The 18,920-nt window shown below is 34.0% G+C and overlaps 1 protein-coding gene across 3 annotated transcripts in view; it reads left to right on the top strand.

Moving 5' to 3' along the window:
- Nucleotides 1-441: 441 nt before the first annotated feature.
- PDE1A (phosphodiesterase 1A) overlaps nt 442-18,920 on the top strand; it is a 287,285-nt gene continuing 268,806 nt past the window's right edge. For all 3 annotated transcript variants that reach the window (XM_081262263.1, XM_081262265.1, XM_081262264.1), the window contains exon 1: nt 442-899. In XM_081262263.1, coding sequence (XP_081118389.1) covers nt 847-899 — 53 coding nt within the window. In that variant the 5' untranslated portion in view covers nt 442-846. The remainder of the gene's footprint in view (nt 900-18,920) is intronic.

The raw sequence follows: 18,920 nt of genomic DNA, 5'->3' as shown, positions 1-18,920 counted from the left end.
CTTAGTTGGAAAGCCTCTTTTGGGTATAGACATCTAGGTACAATGTCACCAACAGAATTGAGCAATTTTTGTTTTTCTAACTTCTGTGCCTCTGGCAAGCCTCACATGGGCTTCTATCAGTGTAATGGCATCTTCAACTTGAGCCAAGTGCAGGTTATTAGGTTACAAGTGCCAAAAATCATGAGCCGTCTCCACACTTCATCCAGCATGAATAAAAGCAAGATTGTAAAATTATAATCTCTTGAAGCAGAGCCAGCCCTGCAACCCGAGCCCATCTTTCTTCATTAATTTGTATACAGTTCTTATTTTAACAGGACAAACGTTTTTTTTCAGAGGGTACTCACATGGGACTGCTGAACCAGCTGTACAACTTTTATTTTGAAGAAAAAAAGTTGAGCCTCAGAACAGGCTGTTTTAAAGACAGGGAGGGACTTATCCTTTCCGAGCTTGACCAGCATGTGGAAGGAGCGCTCTCATGGCTGCTGCAATAACTTAGGGAGCTCCTACCTGGGTGACACTTGGGGTAGGCAGTTTTCTGTTTGTTTTGTTCTGTTTCCGAGGGCCCGTGTGCTCCTCTGGCCCATATCAACGTGACTCTTGGTGGTTTTTGCACACCCTGCTCTGTGGGGGAGTGCCCCAACGTGCCTGTCTTATGTGGCCTCTATGGACACACTGCTCAGCTGGCAGAGAGCAGGGAAGTTTTCTCCCAGCACCCAAAAAGAGAAAGAGGAAACCACTTTTTCCTTCTGGCCTCCTTGCAGCACGATAGATCAGGATAAGCTTCCACATTCTCTCCCTGGATTTTCTGGAGTGGCTTCCAGGAAGAAGTTCAACTTTCACCTTTAAATGGATGACCACGTCACAATCAGGAAGAAACATCTCCAAAGACCCATCTTTAGGTGAGTAATGTTAGTCCCAGGTGGCTCAAGGGCTCTCAGGAACAATCCTTCCTCTCCTTCATCCTTAACTTGGGGATTTACACAGTAAGATACAGCAAAACAATGAAGAATGCCTGAAGTTAACTTTGTGCATGCTGAAGGAGTCCTTTTATTTTCTATTTTCTGAAACTCTGTACTCAAGCTCTTATCAACTCCTCAAAATATATTTTAAAAAAATCTTAACTATTCAAGCACATGAGTGACACTGCACTGGAAAAAAAACTTTTGAAACATTATGCAATCCCTCACTGTTTCTGAGGGCTGTGGCACAGCCCTCCGAATAGGAAATATTGTGCTTGGTTCTTTCAACTGATTACACTCAAGGGCAGTATTTTAGTGCTGCAAATGCTAGATCTTTCTGAAGTAATGGGTTGAGAGGTAAATTTGAACTTGAGAGCTACTGTTCTAGAGTTCCCATTTTATAGCTCATTCAGGAATATCAGACCAACAGTTCAGGAAATAATGGAGCAATAGGAAAAATTGTACACTGTGGGAAAAATCTGTGGCCAGGCAAAATGTGGGTAAAGATTAATTGAGCTAAGGTTTTATTTGGGAGGAAAGGACACTCTCTGTGGGAGAAGAAACTTCTCCATTGATTCTTTAACTCCTGATTCCTTAGCTTATGTACTTTTAGTAATTTTAAAGTAGCTAGAAAATGAACACAACAATTGCTTCCTCATAAAACAGACTTTTTTTAAAAAAAGAAAGAATTATATATCAATTTTAGGTTTTTCCAAAGGCAATATTCTAAACATGTAGAGATATTAAACATTATCAATAGAAAGTGTTAAAGTCAAGTTGCCACCGCTGGCTGTTGATCTAGAATTAAATACAGAATAATAAAGTATATGGATGGAATTCCTGGCATTCTGTGGTTGTTACATAATGAATAATAGTGGACTTTAAAGACTATAATTATGTTAAGTGTGACTATTTTTTGTGTATTAAAGATTTATACATTATTACTAATAAAAACAACATACTTTCATAATGCTTAAGACACAGGGCTAGTGCAAATTTGTTTTAAATACTTCTTTGACCCTAAATTATACTTAAGTTCATACATATGCTTTTTATGATTTTTTTTATTCAGTACTGAGGATTTAAACCAGGGCATCATGCTAACTTCATACAGTGTATTTAATATCACAATCTGTACCTACTTAAATATGTATTTGCAAATACTATGGAGCAACTGCAGTAAATAATAATAATAATAAATCCAGAATGGCTTCCCAAATGTGAATTCACCTGCCAAATTTCCTCAAAACTTCTCCTTATCCTAAGTAATTAATCTCTACTTTTTCCCAAGTGCACATGTGATTTCAAAAAGGCAGGATATTTGCACTGATGATTCCAAATTCAACTCCAATAAGATACCACTGAAACAGACCACCCATAGTAGTTTGGGAAGGCAAGGTACTGGAAAAAAAAAAAAAAAAAGGTCACCTAGCCATTATTGCTGATGTATTATCCCACTGGGGAGTGCTTGGGATTGAGGCAGGTGGTCTCCATGCCAAATCCGCACTCAGTCCTGATGAATTGTATACTTAGGTGCTACTTGCAGGTGTATTGCAATCTAACTACACTATATGTGGTGGTTGACTTTGATAGAAAGAACAGATCCTTTGTGAAAATTGATATTCTTTGCCCAGATAACTAGAATGAAATTTAGTGGATTAAAATGATGGCTTCTTGATACTGTTAATCTAAAAGATAAAAGGTAGCTACCAGAAAGGTTATATCAGAAAATTGTTTTAAAACAAAACTAATGAAAGAAGGTCAAGGATAGATGTGGGAATTGGGAATTTATTGATCAGCTGGCACCTTGACAATTGGCATTGCTTTGATTAGGGTTTGATGGGGATGAGGGAAAGAGAATTGGATTCAAATAATTAGGCACCATTCCTCAGAGAGAATTTTGGCTGATACTCAGTAAAATACAGCCTTGACATCCTGAGAGCTAGTTGTACTCTTTGGCAAGCTGGTAAGTGGATTAGGCTTGCCTTTGGCACATTTGCTTTCATCGAATGCCACATTTCATTTTCTTTGTTGGCTTTCTTGGACAGGTATCTTGTCCCCTTGGCTATCCTGAACTGCCTAGTGACTCACATTGAGACATCTTTCTCAGGCTTGACTTTTCTGGTCAGAGATCCATTTACCAGACCTTTCCTTCTTATTATGTCCTTGTCTGTGCTGTACTTCCTAAGGGACTTGCACATGGGTTATCATATCCACTTGATTAGCAAATGTTTCACTTGTGCTAGAGAAACCAGTTACAAAATTAAAAAAAATTTTCAAAAAACAAAACAAAACAAAAACAACAACCACAACTTGGTTGCTTATAGACAATTCATTTAAATGTCAATTATTGATACAGATCAGCTCAGGGATTTTTGTTTGGAAATATCTGAATTTTGACACCATTCCAAATTTCTCTATATAAGCTGCTTTCCCCCCCTGTAATTAAACACTTGCATTTAATTCAACTCATTTGGTATTCTTTGAGGGACTTTGAGCTCCCTAGACATATTATCTAGTACTTATGATGGTATAATCAGATGATGTGCCACAAAAGAGACAATAGTGTCCTGGGAAAGCAGATCTGAAGAATAATTAATTTGCATATCTAAATTACCTGAGAGAGAAGAGATCAAGAGGTTTACTTATTTCTTTAAAAAGTAATTAAAAATCAACCAACAGCATAATTTCCCTAAATTTCACAAAGTAGAACTCATCCCTCAAGTGGAAAAAGTAAGATGAGAGTTTTGGAGTAGATGGTGTTCATTTAAATTCCATGGCTGAATGAGATACCAAGAAGTCTGGGAGGAATATGACATTATTCAGATACAGTATATAAGAATGTCTAGGTCTCCTACAATAAAGATTCCCAGATCATCTCACATAGTTAGTTACCGATCTATTTTTAAAACATCTTCCTTGGACATTTTAGATTCATATTTTCATATCATGTCTGTAAGGCAAGGAGCAAAGGCATAGTTCCTTTAATCACTAATCAAGGAGCATCTATATCTATCATCTTGCTTTTGTATATCATGCAGAACTTTGGGATCAATGAGACTACTCAGCCCTGAGCATTTAAAATTGGTAACTCTTGAACACATTTTGTAGCTCTTTCTGCAAATGCTCTTATAGCTTAGGCTTGTCTAGATGAGTCTCCTTTTACTCAAGAGAAACACTTAAAGTTTTATCATTTCCTAGGAAGAAAACACATCACAAAAAGTATTTTCATATGTTTCAACCAATAACACTGAGTTCTGACCCTCAGCACTTACATAATCAAATTAAATAGATCCTTAAAATCCAAGGTGTAAACCAATACTTAGTATTAAATGTTTTTCACGGACACATGACTTCAGGCTTTTAAAAACTTCCTTTTCTATATTCCTAGAGAAGTTTATCTCTGGCAATTATAATAATTTATCTTTATGCAAACAAGTCATCAGTTTATGTTTTAATATTATATATAACACATTCAAGTGAAGAACCATAATGTAACTTCAGTAGAACTATAAATGACAACATTTCAATCTTACTGTATACTCATATTGTTTAGTAAGTTTTCAATATACACATGCTGTAAATCAACCTTAGATTGTGATATCAAGAAAAATCTATTTCTCCTCAAAAAAAATTGTACCTGTATAAAGACTTTTCATCTGAATTTTATTTCCATGAAGAGTTATTTGGGATTTTACTAGAATGATCTCCTCCAATTTGATTTGATATTGCATTTTTTTTTCAATTCTATTATGTGTACCTTTGCACTTGTTGTTTCAAATTCTTTCTAGAAGTAAAGAGTGGAAAAAAAAGAATTTGAAAAATAAATGGAAATGATTTTTACAGGCTAAACTTTATATAGTGTTCTTTGGAACCAACAACTTTTTGAACCTTTTTTAGTGTTCAAAGTTATCTTTGTGGTGATTTTTCATTAGAAGTAACACTAAAAAGTCACAAGTAATATCCAACTATGCAAATGGTTCTTCATCAGCCCTAGCATTGAGGACTGGTCTATTAATCTGGGATCTGAGACACTAAAGCGTTATGCTGCCAGAGCCCAAGACTAATGAAAATCACATTGGGATCTTAACATCATTTAGTACATGCCGTTTCTTTTCTTTATGTGTTTTCAAAAGTTTTATTTTTACAAGTATCTGTTAGTGGTGGAATTCTGAGAGTGTTTTTGGCAGACATATTCCTTTCACACTGAAATGTAGAAAGCAGTAGAATGGAATAAGAAAGACTAGAAAAAGACCTTAATTTTGTTTTGGGGCCTCCTGGGAGTGGTTAGTGGCCTGTTGTGGTATCTGAATTCTAATTTCAAGGTTCAAGATTTATTATTTATATAGGAATAGAATAAGCCATGTTATACATTTATCATAAATATCCATTATATATTTAAAATCATAAACGTTTCAGAGTGGAATCATTTTTGTCTATTCATTCACTAGCTCAATATAAAAGCTAAGCTGAAATTGCTAACATGAAAAGACAACACCATATTTCAGATTTTTATACATGAATAAGGAGGAACATCGGACTGACTGCCATAGTGCTTTGGGGATAATTTTTAAAAACCTGAACAAATAATATAAAACGTAAAATTCACTTCAAAATGTAAAGAAATCATGATACATTTTTGGATTTTTGTTTTGTATTTATGTTTTTATGATTCTCTTTGATTTAAGCCTCTCTCTAACACCTTTCTCTCATCAAAAGTACATGCTTTAGACAAAGAAAAAAATGGTACAAAGTCATCCAAGTGAAAAGAAAGTACATAGAAAAATAATTAATAATGTGCTGATGAAGTGGTATAATACATAAATATCCCCTCTTTTTATGCAATAAGTTTTCTCATAGGAAGCTCTGCCAATCAAATCTGAAATAAATGTAATTCTCTCTTTATAAAAATATTTTTACCAGTGTTTGGCTGTAAGATAAAATGGACTGGGAATTTGTTTAGTTAAAGAAAAGAGAGAGAGAAATAAGGAACATGAATTTACCTGTTAGGGTAACATGGTCATTGGAAATTCAGTTTTAGAGATTAAAAAATGTGAATGATGATTTTTATACAAGTGATGATTAATTGACAAAACAAAGCAATTATATTTGTTATTTTTCCTTGTTATTAGAGTGAAAAAATACACTTATAAAATGAACATAGGGTAATGAATATAAAGTTTATAACACTGTAGGGCATGATACTGATTAATAGAAGAACACATTTATTTTATAGCAGACATGTTTATTAAAAATTAATGTTTTTTGTTGAGCTCAGGGTGTTATAGTGCTGCGAGTTAAAGCTCCTTTAAGATTTATAGCACAAGAAGCAGACACAAATTGGTCTTTAAAATAAATTACAAAGACCAAAACAAAAACACAGTTGAATGTAAGGCAAGTAATGTTCAACATGAAAAAAATTATCAGACCTTACTATACCTATTTATTTTCTAGTTGCAAAAGTACCTTTAAGTGGTCATCATCAATTGATAAACTAATTTGTTATACATTTTAATGTAATGCAGTGAGTAATTTACTCACTCCAGTATTATTTCATCCGCAGTCAACACACATTTAAAATTTCTCCAATAAACTTACCATCATTAGCAGCAGCAGCAGCAGGTATTAATATTAATACTAAAAACTACCTTTCATTGAACCCTTATTGTATTTGTAGACAAGTCACATACATAGAATCTTCAGGGAAACTCCAGAAAGAGGTATGAAATTGACAATTCATGGTTTTGGGTGTAGGAGGAGCAGGGAGTAGTTTGAAGCATGGGAAACTATGCAAACCTCATTGTCTAAGTAGAGTAGGGATGCTGTGTTTATCTGGGGTGCTGGTGTGATTTAGAAATGACTTTTCATATAAAGATTTGGAATGTCTGAAATGAGGAAAATCAAAATATTCAGGTACAATGATTTAATAGTTTTATATCATCTGGAAATTTTTATATTTTGAGTAATCAGGTTTTTATACAAGGAAGGAAGGAAGGAAGGAAGGAAGGAAGGAAGGAAGGAAGGAAGGAAGGAAGGAAGGAAGGAAGGATCGATCAGTCATACTGTGGTACTTACTTGAAAGATGACTTTTAGGTCCAAAGGGAGAGAGTAGTTTTAAAGAAGTCTGAAGCATTTGTAAACTCAGACTCTTCATTTCTGTGACTGGACATACATAGTTTTGACAGTTTGTTCTCATGGGAAAGCTTCAGTTTATTTATGTATTTGATTACAGTCACTTGGACATGAACTCTAATTGAGGAAAATTCAACATTTCCTGAATCGGAGTTGCTGAAAGTGGATGGGCAAGTTAGTTCATTTGAAGGAAATGATGATAATACTTCATATTTGTTATCTGTGTGGCCTCCATGCCTGCTCTATCGAAGCCCTGCTTTTTGTTATGAAGAAGAAGCATTAATTCTGAGTCAAAGTGATGTTCACTTTTAGTGTTTTGATGACTCCAGACTTTGATGTTTTAGGATGTAATTTTTAGAAGAATTTACTAAACAGATATGCAATCATTAATTATATATTTATTAACCAACTGTTTTATAGACATTAAAAATTATGGGCTTTTACTATGGAAATCACTTCAGCTTTGAATATATCAATATTGACTTTTCAGGATCAAAAAGTTCAAAACTAATTGGTTAAAGATCAAAGGTAATGAAAAACAGTAGGGCTATGTCAGCAACACATGAAAGTGACAATCTCAGGATTCCTAATTGAGGAAGGAAAGGAAAATCCCACTAGGCCAAGTCACTCCTAAATTACATCATTTAATCATACTTTGGATGTGAGCAGGGATAGGGGGCCCACTTGTTTGTTAGAGAACTCCAATGAATATTATGTTGCAAATGCTTAGACCCAAAACAGTAGCTGTGTTAGAGCAATGTGAAACAACATTCAAAGAACAAAAGGGACCTGCTCATGTCTAGGCCCACATATTGTGCTTTTGCTGTCTAGTTTAGTGCCATCCAGTTGTTTCTGACTGTAAGATCCGGTGGCATTTTATCTATATCTTTTTATGGCACAGACCCCTTCATTTTATCATAATTTCTTGATAGTAGTAATTATACTCTCTCCAGACAACCTCTGACAATTCCTAAGGCTAAATCAACATTTAATTCATCTGTATTTCTCATAACTTTTAGGAGACATGTATTTCATAAGTAAGTACTAAGCCAAGTCTTTAAACTTAAATACCTAAAGGGCTCAGTTTGGTATTATAAATATGTGAAATAGGATTTGTGAAGAACAGTGGTGATCAGAATTAAAAAGTATTTACTTTATCTTTTTTTTTTAAAAAAAAAAAGAAAAACACTGAAAGACTAAACAAAATCCAGCTGCACACTGCTAGCTAGTGACCCTTGACATGAATGAATGATAGGATAAATAATTTATTTTGTTAGATCCACATAGTGGTCATCTCTCTGTTTCTAGGGTGAATGGCAGCTAGTAAAGATTTGCTGGGAATTCTGGCAGCTATGTCCAAAAGGATTATAGGGAGAATGTGTATTTGGTTCTTATTTTTAACATTTGTCCATAATGAAAAAGCAAATATTCTCCACCACATACATGTACTGATTACTTATATATAATTTTGTAGCATTAAAGGTAAAGATGATACATAGTTTTTGAATGAATAAATTGATGTGTATTAACCTTGACTTGATTTATTCTAGCATCATGAAAATTAGCTCATTTTACCTTCAAACAACTATGACTTGTTAGAGAATACTTCCTTAAATTGAAATTTGTCTTCCTACCAATACAACTTTTTTCTCCTTAGTAGAACTGGAACAAGGAGGATCCACAGTCTTTCAAAGGACAGCTTTTCAAACAATGAAGACAATTGTGTCAGCTTTGCTATTAATAAATATTCCCTAAATATCATGGCTTAAAAGTACCTTAGCAGGTGGGTGGGATGAGTGGTTCTGCTGGTCTGTGTAAAAGTCTTGGGTGATCTCAGTGGGGCTTTCTCATGCACCTGGGCCAGATGTGGGTTTGTTGTGGGCTGGGTGATAAGGGGGTTCCTTGGTTCCATGACAGCTTTCTTCCATTGTGTCTCTCGATGAGGCTATCCCATAGGCTAGCCTGGACAGGTCTCATTATAGTTGTGGGAAGTAGAAACACCTTTTTAAGATTCCAAGTCTGATTAAGTTGCTGCTGTCCCATTGGAAATGTGAAGTCAGAGGGCCCAACCCAAAGTGGGAGCAAAAAGACACTGTACAACATAATATCAGAAGATAGAGACACAGAGAAGCACATACGATTATGGCAGTTAATGCAGTAAATCTTCTCTGATGGTGTGTGTGCTTTTTCTGATTGTATTCTTTTCTTTAGTTCATCTATTGTTCATTCAGCCACTGAAGAGACAGCATATAAATTGAAACTTTCTTTCATGTTATAAACTGGTCAGGGTGACTAGTGAGGATAGGAAACAAATATTAACAGAGCAGAAGGTCCAGATGACTGTCACATGGGCTGTGGGTCAAATGTGGTTCAACTGACTTCAGGGTCACAGCATGCCTGAGATTCCTGGTTTAAAAAGTTTTAATAAGTTAAAAGTCTTACTTAATTGCCTAAAAAATGAGCTCTTACCCTGATAATGACTGCTCACATTTCCTGGTTCCTTTTGGATAATTGATTTTCACCAAGTGTCATGCTAGCACACTTGAAGAAATTCATTATTTTAATAGAAGCTGAATGTGATTTATTGCATAATTTTGGGCAATTCAATCCCATTTATAACTAATACTATGACACAGAAAGAAAGCTTTGTAAATAGTAATAATAAAATAAAGTCTCCTTGTACATTTGAATTTGAAATTTGATTCAAGTCACATCCATAATGTGTAATCTCTTGGGATTGAGGTTTATTATCTTTTAAAAAAATTATTTATGGGATAGATGTATGGTAATGTTTTCTGTTTTACTGAATCCTCCCAAAACCACTATAATAGGTAAATATTTTTGTAAAAAGCAACAAATTATATAGCCTCTCTTTTGAATCAGTGATTAACAAAATGAATCTGTTTGTTATTGACATTAGAATGGCAGCTTACAAAACACCAACAAAATCAAAATAAGCTTCTGCAGTTTTTGCCACAGAGATTCTGACTCACTAGGTCTGAGGTAGAAAGCTTTGGCGTATTTCTAGAAAATTTCCATTTTGTGCTGATCCAAACTGAGATTTGGTACCTACTTTCTTTAATGGTATAAATAATATATAATTAATCTTAGAAATGGAAGAACAGAGTAATCTGGAAAATCTTTTAATAACATCAGCATCATTGTTGGAAATTAAACTTTCTTTCCTTCCTTCCTTCTTTCTATTTTCCATTAAAAAACTCTGTTAGGTTCAGGGGATTTGTGAACATAAAGAGGGTTAAATTTTCTCCTTTAAAAAGTATCAAGCACCACTTTTAAATGATATAGGTCAATTAAGAACAGAAGCAAACTCCCATGAACTCCAAAGCAGTGATTCTCAACATTGGCTATGTCTTGTCATCACTGGGGGGTTTTTAAAATCCCAATGTTCAGGTGATATTTCTAACCTCTTATATTAAAATAGCTAGGTGAGATCCAGGAGTCAGTTTTTCTCAGACTCCCTCATCTTGTAGTACACAGACAAGTTTGACAGTTACAGCCTTAAAGAGAAGCACATAGAATATGCAGTGTAGAATACTTGAAGGTGACCTTCAAAGGGGAAATGGGATTTTGAGAGGGAAAAAGAAGGATAAGGACATCTGGAAGATGGTAGAACATGAATAAAGCTTGGGAATATGGAAGTGCCTGGAGTGTTTGGAAAAATTTTGGGAATAGAGAGACTCCTGACCAGCATAGAACCTTTCATCTCTGAGTGGAGAGATGTGTGACTGAAAGTTTTGTTAAAGAAAGACATTCAAGGGCTATGCTGTATGGATCTTGTAAATATGTGCTGTCACCCATGTGGTCTAATGTCAAAAATGATAAATCCAATGAGCTGAACTCCTGAGCTCAGCATTTATAAAATGCCCTTTTGTCATAGAACATCGTCCCCCTGAGATATCTGAACAAAAGCATCACATAAGTTTGGTTAATCTGCTTGTCCTGTTCATTCATCTCTTAGGGAATTACAAAGCATATTAGATGTTTTTCAGCAGAAGTTGAGTTTATCTACTTTAAAACATCTCAAAACTTTCCAATTATGCATAATCCTTATTAATATCCCTAGAAAGTAGTATTTCAAAGAAACACTAAGATTCCTTCCCTAAATTTTCCCCAAATATACCTCCTTAATTTTTCTGAAATTCATTTCCCTACAGCTCGTATTTTTTCTTCCTTTAATAATTTCTTATTTATATTATCTGAAGATAGTCTGCCCCCCCCCAAATTTTTCCACAGTTAACATATTTCATCTCCTCTCAGAGAAGTTAGCCAAACAAAGTTGCCTAGTTGAGAGAGTAATGTTTTATTACATAACTGTAATGGTGTGAGTTTAAAAAAAGGAAGAAGAAATATTTTGAAAAGATTGAGAAACAACGAACAATGTCACATTATTGAAACAGCTGAGGGTAAATTAAGAAATAACAGATGGAAGTTCTGTGTGGATTATCACACCCAGGTGTCATTGCACACAAGCTTGGCAGCGTATTACCTAGCTCTTGAGCCTTTCTCTACATTTCATCCTGAAGAGATTTTTTTTTCAAAGCTTTACCCTTAAATTTACAATTAGTGAAAAGTGTGCAATTCAAAATCTGCAAGTAATATGTTTTGAATAATGATAGTGTTGTTGTATAGAGCCTTAAGAACAAAGGATTGCCATTACAGATTTTATCTTTATAACAGACAATGTTAGGAAACTTTAATGCATATGCCAGACCAGCAGTATAAGTCTCTTTGGGGCCTGGTCCATTAGTTCTAGCCAAGGAAATGATTTAAATTTACCCAAATACAATTTTTTTTTCTATTTAGAATTGCTTAATACTTAATATTTTTCTTCTAGAGGTGGAGAAAGGGGAAAAACTGACCCAAAGTAAATTATCACTGTCATATGATTTACTGTGATGAGTACACAAACATTGATTTGTCACGTCACATATGATGCACATGCTAGGAATTTTAGGACATGAAGTACTGTCTCCAGAAAAAAATAAAGAAAGGAGGGAAAAGAAAGATCAAGTTCAGGCTTTTGCTTTGAAAGTGTTTCTAAACAGAAGAGATTTGTTGCTCTCAAAATATAAACAACATTTTCTTATGCAGCAGAAAGACCCTTGAGATAGTGAAGGATGTGGCGTCTAGGTTGTGCAAAACTAGAGCTAGATTTCATTATAATTTCATTAGTAGAAGTGATTAAAATAATAATCTGAGAGTAGCCATCCTATTAATCTATATTTTAGGCATTGCCTTTCATGAATTTTCCAATATCCAAAATGCTTAATATTCACTTTTTAAAATTTAGTGTAATTGTGGCCATTCTTGAAGGACATAAAATATTTTACTTCATTGGAATTTTTTTTTTCTGAACTATTATACTAAGAATTTATTTTCTGAGAAGAAAAATCCTAAGTCTGTTAGGCAAATCATATAATGCTCTTAGAAGTTCATTGTTTTCTTTTTAAAGAATCAAATATATAGAATATTTTATGTAGTAGATAGTTATAGAGACACAATTGGTTTAAAATTTCTCTTCTGTACTCATTAGTTCATGATGCTTGCTTTAATAATAACCTTCCAAAAATCAGTGCTAATTGAAAAAATGGAAATACATTCTGACCACATTCTGGGAGCTAAACAGTTATACTAAATTGATCTTTAAGTTAAATATTATATAAAAATTCTTACTGATTCATCTATATCAGCTTTTAGATAAATTGATTGTGGAAACTGAGCAGCTAAAGTTGAATAATTTTGATCAGTGCATATCACCTGGATAATTTGTTCTGCTTTATCTTTCTTCTATCTTGCAACACATTATTCCCCTCTATGCCAATTTAGCTCAGTGGGCAATTTAGCTTCCCTGCTCCATTCAATGGAAGCTATGTCAATGCAGAGCTGGTGAAGGGCCTTAACTTACATTTAATTACTTTTCTTCTCCTTTTCCTTCTCCTTCTATTTTTTTCTGATATAAATGTCTAGGTGACAATATGATGCTGCTCCTTTCCATTCCCTTCTGTTTTTTTTCCTTTATCCTTTCCTTTGCCATACATCAAAATATCTAGTGTTTCTTATGTGAGATTCATTTGTTATATACTCAAAAAACTAATGGTTATGCCAATTAGTTTGTTGTTCTACCTACATCTGTTAAATATTGGAGCACTTAAACAATGGGTCTAAATCTGAGCAGAGTAGCCTTAGAACTCCCAGGAGGAGTATTGCTTCTGGATTTTTCCCTTCAATAATAGGACTCTTAGGGAAGATCTGGAATTCCACATTGAAGACTCAGCGTACAACACTTAGGTGACGTTTCTGTAACTTCCTGAGTTACTCAGACATGTCCTTTCAAAATAATTTTCCCTTAGATTTTTGACTCCAAGTAACAGTTCAATCTCTTTTCTACTCATTAGTCTTTTAAATGTCGATTTTATTTCTTATTAACTTCTCTATTCCCTTACAGAAATGTCTCTGCTATAATCTCAGCTATCTTCTCTAAAGTGATCCCTAAATTAACATTTGAGGCTCAACTCTATCCTAAGTAACATTTTGCATTTCTTCCCATGTCTTAGACAGGACCAACTGATAACCTCCTGATATATGATACTATTCTATCCAAAGAGATTCATAACTAATACCTACTGTTCTGTAAGAATAAGTTCCAAATCATATGTGTGAATATTCCTGCAAACTTTGTCCCTTGAAATGCTAGTGCTCCCTGAGACTCAACAGTTCACACCCACAATGACACACTCAAACATAAACACACAAACCCATACATTCCCAGTAAAATGATGGGATTCCCCAGAACTGTATGTTTATGCTAAATGAAAATATCTGAGAGAAAGATATAATATTTAGTGTTCTCTTAATTATGAGGGAATTTCCTTTACACTAAATCTCTGCTAATATAGCAAATTCTTCAGTAAACTATTGTTTGAGAAATATTGCTTAGAGAAACAGCTTAACATGGCTGTTTTGAGCCTCTTTGTTGATGGCTATTGAAGAAAGCACAAAACATTTTCCTATACTTCTAATCCCCTTGTCATTCAGACTTGAAATCTCAGTTTTGATCCCTCGTCACTTCTTGTCTTCTGTAACAAAACAATTGTCCAGTTCTTTCAATTATATTCATATAAAATTTCTTGTTTCTCTGTTCTTCTCTTTGCCTCTTCACATCAAAGCCTTTTACCCTCTCATCTAAAATCTCACATTTTGCAAATTGTGCTTCTAATCCCCAGCCTCCTTTCCATGGATCCTTGGTTCTGGAATTAGCAAATAAGACACTAATGTTTTGCCATGGTTTTATCACTTCTGTAATTTGCACTCACCCTTCATTTCTACCAAGTAAAGCTGATTCTTCTGGCATTCCTAACCCTTTATATCTACTCTCCATCTTCCTTACCTCTTTTCTCCTTTCACAATTCCTGTGCTCAAGTCATTCTGGATGACTCGCTGTTCCCTAGGACCTGTTTGTGCTTCCCCTTGTCTACTTTGCTTTCTCTGCTTCCATGCTGCTCCTCAACTCCTGTCTGAACTATTTTCTATCTTTGTTGTACAAGTCTTAGTTCAAATGCTAATGTTCTGAAATTCTTCCAGCCAGATAAGCTTTTTTTTTTTCCTCCTTATTTTTGGACTTTAATAGCAATAGTACTTTATGTGTAGCTGTGTATTTCTGAGAATATTTGTCTAAAAAATTTGTGTTAATTGAATGTGTGCCCTATTTCCCCTTCTTACTATGAATGTATTGATGAATGATAACTTGTCATAATCACACAATAACAGAATAATCAAGTTATAAAGACCTTATTTCTCGTACAACTCTCTTATTTCACAGATAAGTGAAGAGCTCTAAAACATTGATTGCTTATCCAGTTCTCACAGCTTGTTAGTTCTAGATCAAGACTAGAACACAATCCTTTGGTCTTTCTAGCTTAATTTATTTGCATTTTTTGCTCTTCTATCCTGTAGAAGTAATAACCACTGAACATTCAGTATATGCCAGGATTTTACCTACATCACATCTAATTGAAAGAGCAATATGAGTGTGGGCAATAGTCTTCCCATATCACAGATGAAGAAACTGAAATGCAGGGAGGTTGAGTTACTTGGCTAGGTAGAGGAGTTTAGAATTAAAGCCAAGTCCACTTGCTTCCAGAATCAAAGACTATGAATAAAAAGAGCTATGCAGTTTACAGTGGGCATTTGGAACAGTCATCTTAGGATCCTGAAGATTTGCATAGCCATCCAAGAACCAAGTCTCAGGATTTAAAATGACTATATTTAGTTGTCGGGGAATTATACGTTATAACCACTGTGTAATATGACTTCTGGAATGGCTAATGCAAAAACTGGATATTTACCTAGCTCTGGTGAGATTGTAGAGCAAAATTTCTCAATCTCAACACCACTAACCTTTTCAAACAGATAATTCTTTATCATAGGGAATAACTTGTGAATTGTTAGACAGCTTCCTTGGTCTCTATTTCTAGAATTCCAGTAGCATCCCGTAGTTGTGTAGAAAAAAAAATGACTCCAGGCATTATCAAGTGTCCCTATATATTTACAAAATCATGCTTAATTAAGAACCACTGGTTTGGAGTAATTGAAACTCTAATGCATGTCTGGTGGAGCTAAAAATAAGCTCAACTTTGGAAAACTGGTTTGTATTGTTGGCCACAGTTAAATATATGTATGTCCAGAAATTCTACACCCAACAGAGAATACTATTACCATATAGTCCTCAGAGACCTGTATGTAAGCATAGTCTTAGAAAGTATTAGTCATAACAACTCAAAACATTAACAACAACAACAGCAGCAGCAGAAGGGATACAACTCAAGGAAGGATGAACAGAATACACATGCAGCTGATATCACAATGTATGCTAATATCACAAACATAATATTGAATGCAAGAAGCCAGACACATGACTTACATACTCTATGGTTCCATTTCTCTAAATTCTATAAAGAGCAATACTTACACAGGACAGTGGATAACCCTGGAACCATACTGGAAGTGACCCTGTGGTTTCTGGGTTTGAAAATATTCTGGTTTTGTTGTTTTGTTTTTGATCTGGATTCTGATGACCTAAGTATGTTTAATTTATGAAAACTCACCCAGCTGCCACTTATGGTTCATATACAATTTTCAGAATGAATATTGTACTTTAAAAGTTAGTAAAAAGTTAGAGGGAAAAATAATCTCCCTACAGCAACTTCAGTTTGAGGGAAGACACAAACATTTCAAACTGACCAACTGCAGATGAAGCTTCAGGGAACACCTGATGGTGGTGTTGTGTGCAGGGTGGGAGGGGTGTTGAGGGGGCTGTAAAGGTATGAAATCAATGTCATGGTTGTTTTCTGTGCCCTGTCACTGCAAACACATCAAAGGAATAATACATGTGGAAGACAGCTAGAAGTTGATGAGCATGTGTTGAATTTTTAAATCCTCTGTGTTTACTTACATATCCTGACAGTTTTATTATTCTACATTTTTAATAAAAGCGATTATACTATAATAATGAAGTAGAGCTTGAGAAATGGAAATGTTTTGCTTAGATTGACATAGGTCATGGGAGCTAGCTGAATTATTCTATTACACAGTCATCCATTTACTGTACTGAATTTTTATGTGTTCATTAAAGAGATACTCCCACATTCATATTTAGATTGCTTAGTTTTATTGGTATAGCTGGGAACAATTCATAAAATATACATGATTCTTTTAAAATAAATTATACCCTAGTAAGTATTTATTTATAGTTTCAAATTGTGAGTGCATTTTAAATTGTAAAATTAACTGAATTGCTCCTTATAGAACTTTTTCATAGATTCATTCTTACAGAGTAAAAATTTAGAAACAACTCCTTTAGATACATATTATGAAATAAACTGTTTTGAAATATCTATTCTGAGGCTGAAAGAAAGCAGGAAAACATGCCACTTTTTTTTCACCCTTCATCTACATTGAAAATTATTATTTTTACTATTGATTCTGATTTATCTATTTGATGATATGATTTAAATGTCTCTATTATAAAGGAAGAAACATAACATTTAATTTACATTGATATTTTTACCTGTTGACCATATGGAAAGTATAATTTTAATGTTTCTGACTACCACAGTTTAGTAAGATCAACAAGACCGAAGACAAGTCATTAACATGGACTTAGATTCTTACCCCTGGGGTACACCCAGTGATCCTTCCATCCAATCCATTGCTATGGGTGGGAGAGTAGGCAAAGGGTATCCACAGATCTATCTGACAATGAGAACATGACTATTTCACAGTCCATCATTTAATACTGTGTTTGAATTATTTATCATAGTTTACAGCTATGCATCTACTTCTTTATTTGTTTAGTATCTGTCTTTCCTCCATGATCTATCTTCTACATCCATGAAATGGTAATTGTTCATACACATTCTCTATTATGACTTGCACAGTGTCTCCTATGTAATAGGTGCTATATATGTCGTTATTGAATGAATGGATAACCTCAGTGAATTTTTTTAGAGGCTCAGGGCCTATTTAACTAGTTATCTAATTTGAACACAATAATTGAGGTTAATCATTGAATCCATCAGTCAATTCAAATAGAAATTTGCCAGTATGTTATTCACAAATCTAGGAGTGGAGCTGGAGTCAGATTTAGTAGACACTGTAAGACATTTGCTAATTTAAAAAGGGGGACAAAGATTAAATTTCAAAGACAAGAATAAAAGGAGAAGGGAAGTGTACCATAGAAAGTGTATTTAACTATGAAATGGGGCTTCATAAATCTCTGCCAAACTTATCTTTGAGACTTTTCCCATGTATTTTTATAACTATTGCTTCATGTGAAGAAAACATTTTTAAATTAAAATTAATAAAATATCTTGAACAACTCTCAGTGAAGACAAAGTGACAAATCTGCCTATACTGTCTTCTGAATGCAAAACTTGAAGATCAATTTTTGACAACTTTATTGAAAAATATGCAGAAATTAAGGCTCAAAAATAGAAATTGAAATATTTTAATTGTTATGACAGAACATAGTCCTGATATATGACCACTTTTCCTTTTTATAAATAAAATTCATTCACTTAGTTAAAAGACTAACCTATCAACTATATTTTCTATAACAGCACACTGGCATAAGTTAAACTAAAACTATTTTCTTTCTGCATTTTTTCTTTCTATTATTATTTTCTCATTTCCTGATTATTTCTGACAAATTTTCCATATATATCAGAGAATGTTAAAAAAAATGGTCTGCTCTTATGTTCAACATGCCAACCATGCAATGAACTGAAACTAAGGACTATTTTTAAAAATATTCCTGGATGACTGAAGGAAATAGCCTTCTTGGTGTCCAGAATTTTGAGCAAAGCCATTGATAATACATACTTGTTGAATGAAAGGACAAATGATGAATAATAAACAAATGCTTAAAATATGCCATGTTTGGTCTGCTAGAGTTACTGGAAATCTACATTTTTACTGTCAGCCTAAAAATCTAAAAATATTGACTGCTAATCAAAACTGTCCCCTCAGGTTTATGCTGAAGATGAAGCCTATGGAATAAATGCTATAAATTCAAAATATTTAAGGCTTGATCCCTGAGAAATACTCTGTAAAAGATTTTGGAATTTAGACCAGGTTTGAACTTTAATTTGTTCAACTTTAAAATAAAGAGAATACTAGTATACCATATAGGGCTGAAATGAGAACAAAATGAAATAAACATATAAAAAGAACACAATACCATGTTCAAAATATTCTAGGCACTTAAAAAAGAATAACTATCACACTAGGCATGGTGGCACTTGCCTGTAA

Source organism: Spermophilus citellus, assembly GCF_964194105.1.
Source record: "Spermophilus citellus genome assembly, chromosome: 11".
NCBI lineage: Eukaryota > Metazoa > Chordata > Mammalia > Rodentia > Sciuridae > Spermophilus > Spermophilus citellus.
The sequence above is the reverse complement of the archived record's forward strand: the minus strand, read 5'-3'. Positions and strand labels throughout refer to the sequence as shown.